A 12765-nucleotide genomic window follows, 5' to 3' on the forward strand; every position below is an offset into this window, starting at 1 on the left:
AGAACACAGCCATGAAGAAAGAATGGTACCAACACATCCTCCGAGAGCAACTTCTCCCAACCATCCAGGAACAGTTTGGTGACGAACAATGCCTTTTCCAGCATGATGGAGCACCTTGCCATAAGGCAAAAGTGATAACTAAGTGGCTCGGGGAACAAAACATCGATATTTTGGGTCCCTGGCCAGGAAACTCCCCAGACCTTAATCCCATTGAGAATTTGTGGTCAATCCTCAAGAGGCGGGTGGACAAACAAAACCCCACAAATTCTGACAAACTCCAAGCATTGATTATGCAAGAATGGGCTGCCATCAGTCAGGATATGGCCCAGAAGTTAATTGACAGCATGCCAGGGCAGATCGCAGATGTCTTGAAAAAGAAGTTTCAACACTGCAAATATTGAGTCTTTGCATCAACTTCATGTAATTGTCAATAAAAGCCTTTGACACTTATGAAATGCTTGTAATTATACTTCAGTATTCCATAGTAACATCTGACAAAAATACATAAAGACACTTAAGCAGCAAACTTTGTAAAAATAAATATTTGTGTCATTCTCAAAACATTTAGCCACGACTGTAGAGATTTGCGATAATGCTAATGAAAAGTCTTCTGGTCGATGGAACAACTTTCCTAAAACCCTTCTCAAGTAAATGTTAACTACAAAGTAGCCTATGGTTACGTGGCAGAATGGTATCATGATTATTTTCATCAATCCAGTTGGTATTTGTTTTGCAAATTCTACTATCACATGTTCACTACAAAAACACAGCTAAACAACAATTAAAGGGTAACTACTCCCAAAAATCTACATTTCTCAGATTTTTCCCAGACATCAAAAGTGGTCTTCTGATGTGGTTTAAGCATTGTTGTATACTTAAACAACCAATTTTCTTGTTTTTCTATCAATCTTTAACACTCGTGCCTCAATCGTATCAAGATAAGACAAAACCCCATCAAAATCCGTCTGTTTAAGCTAGAGACAGTGTCTTAGGAAAGTATTCACACCCCATTGACTTGTTCCACATTTTGGTGGGATTAAATTATTTTAAATGTATTTTTTTTGTCACAGATCCTCACAAAATACTCTCATGTCAAAACATATGCAAGAAATATACTGCTCAAAAAAATAAAGGGAACACTTAAACAACACATCCTAGATCTGAATGAAAGAAAAAATCTTATTAAATACTTTTTTCTTTACATAGTTGAATGTGCTGACAACAAAATCACACAAAAATAATCAATGGAAATCCAATTTATCAACCCATGGAGGTCTGGATTTGGAGTCAAACTCAAAATTAAAGTGGAAAACCACACTACAGGCTGATCCAACTTTGATGTAATGTCCTTAAAACAAGTCAAAATGAGTCTCAGTAGTGTGTGTGGCCTCCACGTGCCTGTATGACCTCCCTACAATGCCTGGGCATGCTCCTGATGAGGTGGCGGATGGTCTCCTGAGGGATCTCCTCCCAGACCTGGACTAGAGCATCCGCCAACTCCTGGACAGTCAGTGGTGCAACGTGGCGTTGGTGGATGGAGCGAGACATGATGTCCCAGATGTGCTCAATTGGATTCAGGTCTGGGGAATGGGCGGCCCAGTCCATAGCATCAATGCCTTCCTCTTGCAGGAACTGCTGACACACTCCAGCCACATGAGGTCTAGCATTGTCTTGCATTAGGAGGAACCCAGGGCCAACCGCACCAGCATATGGTCTCATAAGGGGTCTGAGGATCTCATCTCGGTACCTAATGGCAGTCAGGCTACCTCTGGCGAGCACATGGAGGGCTGTGCGGCCCCCCAAAGAAATGCCACCCCACACCATGACTGACACACCGCCAAACCGGTCATGCTGGAGGATGTTGCAGGCAGCAGAACGTTCTCCATTGCATCTCCAGACTCTGTCACGTCTGTCACGTGCTCAGTGTGAACCTGCTTTCATCTGTGAAGAGCACAGGGCGCCAGTGGCGAATTTGCCAATCTTGGTGTTCTCTGGCAAATGCCAAATTTCCTGCACGGTGTTGGGCTGTAAGCACAACCCCCACCTGTGGACGTCGGGCCCTCATACCACCCTCATGGAGTCTGTTTCTGACCGTTTGAGCAGACACATGCACATTTGTGGCCTGCTGGAGGTCATTTTGCAGGGCTCTGGCAGTGCCTCTCCTGCTCCTCCTTGCACAAAGGCGGAGGTAGCGGTCCTGCTGCTGGGTTGTTGCCCTCCTATGGCCTCCTCCACGTCTCCTGATGTACTGGCCTGTCTCCTGGTAGCGCCTCCATGCTCTGGACACTACGCTGACAGACACAGCAAACTTTCTTTCCACAGCTCGCATTGATGTGCCATCCTGGATGAGCTGCACTACCTGAGCCACTTGTGTGGGTTGTAGACTCCGTCTCATGCTACCACTAGAGTGAAAGCACCGCCAGCATTCAAAAGTGACCAAAACATCAGCCAGGAAGCATAGGAACTGAGAACTGGTCTGTGGTCCCCACCTGCAGAACCACTCCTTTATTGGGGGTGTCTTGCTAATTGCCTATAATTTACACCTGTTGTCTATACCATTTGCACAACACCATGTGAACTTTATTGTTAATCGGTGTTGCTTCCTAAGTGGACAGTTTGATTTCACAGAAGTGTGATTGACTTGGAGTTACATTGTGTTGTTTAAGTGTTCCCTTTATTTTTTTTGAGCAGTGTATATGACAAATAAAACACTATATCTTGATTGCATGAACATTCAAACCCCTGAGTCAATACATGTTAGAATCACCTTTGGCAATGATTACAGCTGTGAGTCTTTCTTGGTAAGTCTCTAATAGCTTTGCACACCTAGATTGAACAATATTTGCACATTATTCTTTTTAAAATTCTTCAAGCTCTGCCAAGTTGATTGTTGATCATTGGTAGACAGCCATTTTCAAGTCTTGCCATAGATTTTCAAGCTGATTTATCAACAACAAAAAACTCCCTAGTCCTTGCCAATGACAAGCATGCCCATAACATGATGCAGCCACCACCATGCTACTCCCATGCTACTCAGTGATGTGTTGGATTTAACCCACACATAACGCTTTCTATTCAGGAAATGAAGTACATTTCTTAACCACATTTTTTTGCAGTATTATTTAAGCACCTTGTTGAAAACAGGATGCATGTTTTGGAATGTACAGGCTTCCTTCTTTTCACTCTGTCATTTAGGTTAGTATTGTGGAGTAACTATAATGTTGTTGATCCATCCTCAGTTTTCTCCTATCACAGCTATTAAACTCTGTAACTGTTTTAAAGTCACCATTGGCCTCATGGTGAAATCCCTGAGCGGTTTCCTTCCTCTCCAACAACTGAGTTACGAAGGGCGCCTGTATCTTTTAGTGACTGGGTGTATTGATACCTCTTCCAAAGTGTAATTAATAACTTCACCACGCTCAAGGGGATATTCAACGTCAGCTTTTTATTTTATTTCACCGATCTACCAATAGGTGCCCTTCATTGCGAGGCGTTGGAAAGGCTCCCTGATCTTTGTGGTTGATTCTGTGTTTGAAATTCACTGCTCAACTGATGGACCTTACATATCATTTTATGGGTGGGGTACAGAGATTCAGTTGTCATTCAAAAATCATGTTAATTAGGGATCTGTCCTGTCCACGGGACGGTTAAGCTAACATAGGCTAATGCAATTAGCATGGGGTTGTAAGTAACAAGAACATTTTCCAGGACATAGACATATCTGATATGGGCTGAAAGCTTAAATTCTTGTTAATCTAACTGCACTATCCAATTTACAGTAGCTAGTACAGTGAAATAATACCATGCTATTTTTTGAAGAGGGTGCACAATTTTGAATATGAAAAGTTATTAATAAACCAATTAGGACATCTGGGCAGTCTTGATACAAAATTTTGAACAGAAATGTAATGGTTCGTTGGATCAGTCTAAAGTTTATGCATACATTGCTGCCATCTAGTGGCCGGCTGGAATAATACATTATGCCCTTTCTCTTGCATTTCAAAGATGATGGTACAAAAAAATACAAAAGAACGGTTGTTTTTTTCTTTGTATTATCTTTTACCAGATCTATTGTGTTATATTCTCATACATTTCTTTAACATTTCCACAAACTTCAAAGTGTTTCCTTTCAAATGGTACCAAGAATATGCATATCCTTGCTTCAGGGCCTGAGCTACAGGCAGTTAGATTTGGGTATGTCATTTTAAGCGGGGGTAAAAAGGGACGGATCCTTCCAACTTATTATGTGACTTGTTAAGCACATTTTTACTCCTGAACTTATTTAGGCTTGCTGTAACAAAGGGGTTGAATACTTATTGACTCAAGACTTTTCAGCTTTACTTTTTTTTAAAATTAATTTGAAAAAATGAAAAAAACCATCCCACTTTTACATTATGGGCTATTGTGTGTAGGCCAGTGACACACAATCTCAATTTAATCCATTTTAAATTCAGGCTGTAACACAACAAAATGTGGAAAATGTGGTGTGAATACTTTCTGAAGGCCCTGTATCTGTTTTCTTGTATGGGCTGCGTCTCAATCCACTGCATCCGCCTATGTCAGCCTTCCATATCTGCTGTAAAAAGTGGCAGAGCTACAGCACTGTTTGTCAGACCAGGAGAAATCCCCAAAATATGTCTTCTCGCGGAAACGTCTGTAGCGTCTGAACAGTTTGGTGTACAAAGTAGTATATTAACTATTTTGCCCCCACGGGACTCGTCTGCTGTTGGTACCGCTGATGTGCCAACATCTGGCTGTAACGGCCGAACTGTTTGGTCTACAAACTAATATGAGCCTTACTGTGATGCACACGATAGTGTTCTCTGTTTTGATCTACAAACAGGGATCATCAACTAGATTCAGCAGTGGGCTGATATTATTCTTGAGCGGATGGTCGGGGCCCGGAACATAATAATTTGTAGACTGCCAATTGAGCGCAAGCAGCCCAAACAGATATAATACTGGACTAAAACATAATAATTTCAAACCTAACATTTGTATATGATCCTGTCTCTCTATTATGCGTTGGGAATACTTGGGAATAGATTTCCAAAATTAACATCATTTGGAGCTGATTTCCTGGTGTTTTTACAGTCTTTTGAGTACAACAATGATATAAAAAAATATCTTTCAGAAAACTTGGGGGGCCAAGTAAAACCACCCGCAGGCCACATTCAACCCGCTGTTGCCAGTTGGGGAGCCCTGCTCTACGACCCCCAGAAGCATCACTTGCCTGAAGGTAACCTGGTACCGGTTTAAAGAATGGAAGTATGTGAGTAGTTTTGCGCAATCAAAAAAGGGGGATAAATATGTTTTCCAAAAAATGTATATATTCCTGAGAATTCCTAGATATAGGAGAGACATTTCTTAACCTTATTCCTTATGACTGATTTTGTTGGAATATCTACGGGGGTCCTACAATTCAAATAGCTAAATAATCCATGGTATGACCATTTAAAAAAAAATCCATATACACTGATCAAAAATATAAACACAACATGTAAAGTGTTTTCCCCATGTTTTATGAGCTGAAATAAAAGATCCCAGACATTTTCCATGCACACAAAAGCATATTTCTCTTAATTTTTGTCCACAAATTTGTTTACATCCCTGCCAAGATAATTCATCCACCTGACAGGTGTGGCATATCAAGAAGCAGATCATTACACAGGTGCACCTTGTGCTGGGGACAATAAAAGGCCACTATAAAATGTGCAGTTTTGTCAAACAACACAATGCCACAGATGTCTCAAGTTTTGAGGAAGCGTGCAATTGGCATGCTGACTGCAGGAATGTCCACCAGAGCTGTTGCCAGGGAATTTAATGTTAATTTCTCAACCATTAGCCGCCTCCAACGTTGTTTATAGAACTTGGTAGTACTTCCAACTGGCCTCACAACCACAGACCACGTGTATGACATCGTGTGGTCGAGTGTTTTGCTGATGTCAACGTTGTGAACAGAGTGCCCCATAGTGGGGTTATGGTATGGGCAGGCATAAGCTACGGACAATAACCAAATTGCATTTTATAGATGGCAATTTCAATGCATAGAGATACCGTGACGAGATCCTGAGTCACATTGTCGTGCCGTTCATCCGCCGCAATCACATCATGTTACAGCATGATAATGCATAGACCCATGTCACAAGGATCTGTACACAATTCCTGGAAGCTGAAAATGTCACCGTTCTTCCATGGCCTGCATACTCAGACTTGTCACCCATTGAGCATGTTTGGGATGCTCAGGATTGACATGTACGACAGTGTGTTCCAGTTCCTACCAATATCCAGAAACTTCGCACAGCCATTGAAGAGGAGTGGGCCAACATTCCACAGGCCACAATCAACAGCCTGATCAACTCTATGTGAAGGAGACGTGTCGTGCTGCATGAGGCAAATGGTGGTCACACCAGATACTGACTGGTTTGCTGCTCCACATACCTACCTTTTTTAAGGTATCTGTGACCAACAGATGCATATCTGTATTCCCAGTCATGTGTAATGCATAGATTTTGGCCTAATGCATTTATTTAAATTGAGTGAGTTACTTTATATGAACTGTAACTCAGTAAAATCTTTTAAGTTGTTACATGTAGCATTTATGTAGCATTTATGGCTTAGACTTTTAAGGGTGAAAAAAAGTGATTTTGAGAGCGAAAACCTGAAAAAAATGGGAACAGAGAACTGTAAAAACAAAACCTTTAATTTATTTTTCTAGATAATGTGGACTATTTACTTAATTTGTCTGTTTTAATAAAATATATAATTTGAAGAACAAACATTGTGGCAATTCATATCTTGCGGCAAAACTATAAATAAGACTTTAATCTCAAGAGAATGTTAAAAAAAGGTTTAATGTTCTCTGACATAGACAGACAATATCCAAAACAACTAACAATACAATGAATTCATACATTTTCAGCAATACAAATTGTAAAGTCTTTCTACACAATACCACAAATCATTTTTCCAACTTGGAGGTAAACTCTATAAAGTATTCAATCATTTCACTGTGTATTTCAGATGGAGTCAAGTCATTAGAATGTACCAAAATAGAGCTCTTTCTGGAAAAAAAAATGTAGTCCAGGGGAGCAAGCACCGCCGGACCCCCCTGGCTTGGGGACGCCTGGTTGGCTACGTTTTCTAGTTGGCTGCCTACTCTATGTAGCTGTGCAAAACACTGCCAAAATGTACCTACAGTCTCTAGGCTTCCTCTGTGTACTTTTTGTTGGTGAACTCTGCTTTGATAAGGGGTTCAAAGCTGTGTTTCCTACACTGTTGCAAGTAGAGCACCAGGACAAGTAGAAGAACCAGGGCACCCAGGAAAACACCACCTAGACTGGAGCCCAGCACAAACACGATTCCACCGTCTGTAGCTGAGGAAGGGATAGAAGAAGATAATTAATGCAACAAGATATTTATCAAAGTGTTCTTATTTCATTGACCTGCATTTAAAACAAGCGGCAGTTGATGACGATTATTTAATTGCAAAGTTATCTGTGAAATCACCAACCATCGAGTTCAATGGCATAAGAATATCCCAGTTGATCAGAAGCCACGTAAATCTCCTCGTTGGTCACAGGAGGGAAGAATGGCACCATGTTATAATGTCTGTTGTGACCAATGGGAGCCATCTCATCTGGGAAGCTGGAGTTTGTTGGAACAGACTTCCTCATCCACTCATCAAAAATGGCGTCAGTGAAAGCATGGATCACCTATAGAGAGAGAGATAGTTATGTAACTGTAAAACATTGTTGCATCGTCTGCACAGAAATCTGACCAACTACCAATTCTTTACATTATCTCACATGACAGTCAAATACATGGACTCATAGGCAACCACACCATAACTCTACCTACATGTATATATTACCTCAATTACATCGACTAACCGGTGTCCCCACACATTGACTCTGTACCGGTACCCCCTGTATATAGCCTCGATATTGTTATTTTACTGCTGCTCTTTAATTATTTGTTAGTTTTATTTCTTATTTTTCTTGAGGTATTTTTCTTAACTGTATTGTTGGTTAAGGGCTTGTAATTAAGCATTTCACTGTAAAGTCTACACCTGTTGTATTCGGCGCATGTGACAAATACAATTTCATTTGATTTGAACTAGATAATTACCAGAAAGATGGGGTCATTGGCTGCAGAGTGAGACCGAGCGCTGGTTCCACTGAGGAAGGAGTGGACCAGGTTGTGCAGGTTGTTCACTGTGGAGTCAAGCTCTGCCTCGCCATCTGGCTTGTCATAGCCTTCAAGAGCATTCCTGTATAGAAGACAAAGTATATTTGGAAGTCAGAAACAATGCAATTTAGAGAGTTCATTCGACTTGACTTCATTGAATAACAGCCTGTAGGTGAATGTGTAAGGTCCCAGGTCAATGTGAACAGTTTCGGTTGCCTGAAGCTGAAGGTAGAGTTAGTATAGTAGGGAGCGTTGTCAAAGTCTCTGAGGTTTAGACAGCTTCTGACATCATTCATGGTCGGCAGACTCATGTTGGTTCTCGCGCCTCCCATCTGACCTCTCCTTATATGTCCCTCACTGGTCCCATTACACAGAGTGACCAGGCGGTTATATTCATCCAAGCTGGGGAGGGGAAAAGATTCAAGCAACATTTAAGGACAATGAGTCTGGTACAAAATACATGATGAACATGTACCCAGTAGTATAACAACCAGCATAGTGCACAAAGCATAAACAGCACAGATATATTATATACACTACCGTTCAACAGTTTGGGCTCACTTAGAAATGTCCTTGTTTTTGAAAGAAAATAACATTTTTTGTCCATTAAAATAACATCAAATTGATCAGAAATACAGTGTAGACATTGTTAATGTTGTTAATGCCTTCTTTAGGCTAGTTGAGTATCTGGAGCATCAGCATTTGTGGGTTTGATTACAGGCTCAAAATGGCCAGAAACAAAGGACTTTCTTCTGAAATTCGTCAGACAATACTTGTTCTGAAAAATGAAGGCTATTCCATGCGAGAAATTGCCAAGAACCTGAAAACGTTGAGACTGGTGTTTTGCGGGTACTATTTAATGAAGCTGAAAGTTGAGGACTTGTGAGGTGTCTGTTTCTCAAAATAGACACTCTAATGTACTTGTCCTCTTGCTCAGTTGTGCACCAGGGCCTCCCACTCCTCTTTCTATTCTGCTTAGAGACAGTTTGCGCTGTTCTGTGAAGGGAGTTGTATACAGCGTTGTATGAGATCTTCAGTTTCTTGGCAATTTTTCACCTGGAATAGTCATCATTTCTCAGAACAAGAATAGACTGACGAGTTTCAGAAGGTCTTTGTTTCTGGCCATTTTGAGCCTGTAATCGAATCCACAAATTCTCCAGATACTCAACTAGTCTAAAGAAGGACAGTTTTATTGCTTCTTTAATCAGTACAACAGTTTTCAGCTGTGCTAACATAATTGCAAAAGGGTTTTCTAATGATCAATTAGCCTTTTAAAATGCTAAACTTGGATTAGCTAACACAACGTGCCATTGGAACACAAGAGTGATGGTTGCTGATAATGGGCCTCTGTATGCCTATGTAGATATTCCATAAAAAATCTGCCGTTTCCAGCTACAATAGTCATTTACAACATTAACAATGTCTACACTGTATTTCTGATCAATTTTATGTTATTTTAATGGACAGAATTTGCTTTTCTTTGAAAAACAAGGACATTTCTAAGTGACCCCAAACTTTTGAACGGTAGTGTGCATACAGGGCTGGTTTCCTAGACATGAATTACGCCTGATTTAAAAAGCACTTTCAATGGAAATCCTTCAGGAAACATGCATTTTATTCCAGGACTAGGCTTAATCTGTTTCCTACAATGTTTTAAACACATTTCTGTCCAACAGCGCACCTGTCACACACCACCCCCCAATGGGAGAACCTGGACTGGTTACTGATGAGGGAGGAGTCATCTGGGTTGTGCCCCCCCAGGAGATCGTCTGTACAGACGTCACACTCAGTCTGCCCTGTGGCGAAGTTCCAGTATGGAACAGCAAAGTTCTCATTGCCAGTCAGTCTCTGCAGCAGAGAGGATCGTTTTGCTTTTATTTTCATCAATGTTTGAAGCTATTTTGTTCTTCATGTCCTCAGCATTCAAATCCACTCTTACCTGCAGGTCTCTCTCCAGACTAAGGAGGTGGTATCTGTGCCAGGTGACGAACGCTGGTCCTTTGTGGGAGAAGTCAATGGCCTTGAAGGGACGACCTGGACCTACAGAAGAAACAAATAAGGTGGTTTATGAGCAACTTTTGAATGTTCTCTTCTGCTAGATTTCCAGTACATAGAGAGTCATATAACTCAGAACAAGTAAGTAAGTAACGTAGCAAGTGAGTCATTTATAACATTTGTCTTTCATTTTCATTCATTTTCAACCAAAAAGAAATTAGTTTGAAGGTTGAATATAATTTCATAATTTGTTGATATTATTTATTGAATCTATAAGCTTATGACTTCAGAAAACAATAAATTGGTGTTTTACCTAAAAGTGTGTCTCTGACAGAGTAGTAGTGCTGCCATGCAAAGAAGTCATAAATGGAGATGTTGGAGAACTGGGGCTGGGTTCCATTTGGCCCCAACAGGGCCAGCCAGTGCTGTGTGGCAATGACATAGTCTGGGTGGGTGGTGTTCTTGGCCAGGTCCAACACATCCAGGAACTCCCGGAGCTCAGCTGGAGTCAGAGAGTGGATGTTCTTCCTCACCACTGGGGATTTATGCACGTCACAGTTTGGTCCTGTCCAGCCAAACTTACACTGGCCACAGTCAAAGCCACCAAAGTTACCTAGACACAGGGATGGAATATAAACAAAATATAAACCAAACCAAGTCAAGACTATGGGAATGGCCAAGAAATTTGGTTTCTGTAAATTAATCTTATTGGAATACATTTTAGAAACTAATACATTAATATGATACATTGATTTGATGATATGTTATTGTCAAATACCTGCAGTTCAGCCACCAATTTTAGGTTAACTAAATGGTCTCAAAGTTCACCCAACAGTCTTGAAATATTTTACATACGTCTTCCTAATAATCATAATTTAACAATGACTAAACATATTTTATGAAATTTTAAACACTGATTTGCTATTAACACTTAAATGTAACACTATTAACATGTTACTTACCTGAGCACCTGCATGTCTGATTGAAGAATTTGGTCGGCCACCTTTCTCGATCATCAACATTTCTCAACTTATATGGTCCACCCCAGGGTTTGGTACTGACTCTGATGTCGGAGCAGTTTCCTCGTCCAGATAAAAGTCCACACACGTTAGCAGGATCAGACCCGAGGGCAGAGCAGCACTGCTTTGAGACGATCCCTTCCACCGTGCTACACACTCGAGGAAACTGAGCCTCTGTAGAATCAGGCCATGTCACATAACAGACCAACCCTAGAACAAGAGCCCTCATTGTCTTCAACACCTCTGGTCCTCTTCTGTCCATGTCTGTCCACTAACAAATCAGTTTGTATACCAGTTCACATCAATGCTTAATTAGTTAATTCCTCCAAAAGCGCATGGAATTAAATATGTAATGCTCCAAAGTTGTGTATTCAACATTTGGCTACAGTCATAAATGTTAACTAAGAGCCAGCCTGAGAGTAGACTGTGTTCCAGTCGGTCTCATCAACTTTAACAAAGCCTCCAATTCATGTGCTCTCTTTAAGTCTGGGCAGAACGGATTAAGGTCTCGTGGTAATCACCTGACAACTATGAGCTTGGCTCCTACCAGAGAAATGCCTCAGGCCAAAATGCATGGGGTTGTCGGTTAGACCATCAGTTATCTACAGGTCAATTTTTACATTCTAGTCATTTAGCAGACACTCTTATCTAGAGCAACTAGGATTAAGTGCCTTGCTCAAGGGCACATCAACATATTTTTCACCTAGTCAACTTGGGATTTGAACCAGTGACCTTTCGATGACTGGTAAAACGCTCTTAACCCCTAGGCTACCTGCCGCCCATCTAATATGAAGTTTACAACGTTAGACCCATGAATAATATTTTTTGGAAGTATTTGAGAGTAATTTCTCATTTATGAGGTTGTTTTTGCCAGAAATGAAATCCACAGTAGACTGATTGATAGTACATTTGCATAATTACAGATAGGATTTTTGGTTTCTTGTTGGCTTCCCTCTATCACATGACATATCATACATATAATCCTAAATCATTTAAATCATGATAGCCTAATCATATCGTGTGTCTATACTGGATTACTACTAATCATATCGTGTGTCTATACTGTATTACTATAATTTTTCTCATACTCCACTGAGAAAAAGTCATCAACTGATTGTTGAATTCCTCTGAGAAACAAGCATTCTTTGTTCTGTGGGAGGAGCACCAAACACATCAATGAAGACATATGATTTTTGGTACGTCAGTGCAGAAATAGCTGATATGCTTGTGTCATTAGCTAGACTTTCCCTACCCCCTGTTACCTATGATCTGGCAAGTGACTGTTGAATGGTGAGTGAAAAGTTACATTGCCAATCACACCATAGCTACACACATAAGGGAATGAGATTTTTTTTTAAATCTAAAACTGAATTAAAAATAAATATCCTAAATCGAAAAATTACATATAATTCAATGTAAGCTAGTAGAAACAATGTGCTGGTATTGTAACACCTTTAATTATTGTCATAAAGAAATATACTATAATATACTATAGAATGAAAGGATGTCGAATTCACTTTTATTCTCAAACAGACTACATTTTTGTCCGAAATCATTCATG

At 40.4% G+C, this 12765-nt stretch overlaps 1 protein-coding gene across 1 annotated transcript; it reads right to left on the reverse strand.

The window, feature by feature from the left end:
- Window positions 1-6835: 6835 nt before the first annotated feature.
- Window positions 6836-11666, reverse strand: LOC106582441 (L-dopachrome tautomerase). The gene is made up of 8 exons (XM_014165555.3): window positions 11148-11666; window positions 10499-10798; window positions 10130-10230; window positions 9872-10038; window positions 8407-8592; window positions 8131-8272; window positions 7514-7715; window positions 6836-7376 (listed from the first exon to the last, which is right to left on the reverse strand). Exons 1-8 carry the CDS (start codon window positions 11464-11466, stop codon window positions 7204-7206), a joined length of 1590 nt encoding a protein of 529 aa, XP_014021030.3. The 5' UTR covers window positions 11467-11666; the 3' UTR covers window positions 6836-7203.
- Window positions 11667-12765: the final 1099 nt, after the last annotated feature.

This window comes from Salmo salar, chromosome 21, assembly GCF_965601325.2.
Source record: "Salmo salar chromosome 21, fSalSal1, whole genome shotgun sequence".
Taxonomy (NCBI): domain Eukaryota; kingdom Metazoa; phylum Chordata; class Actinopteri; order Salmoniformes; family Salmonidae; genus Salmo; species Salmo salar.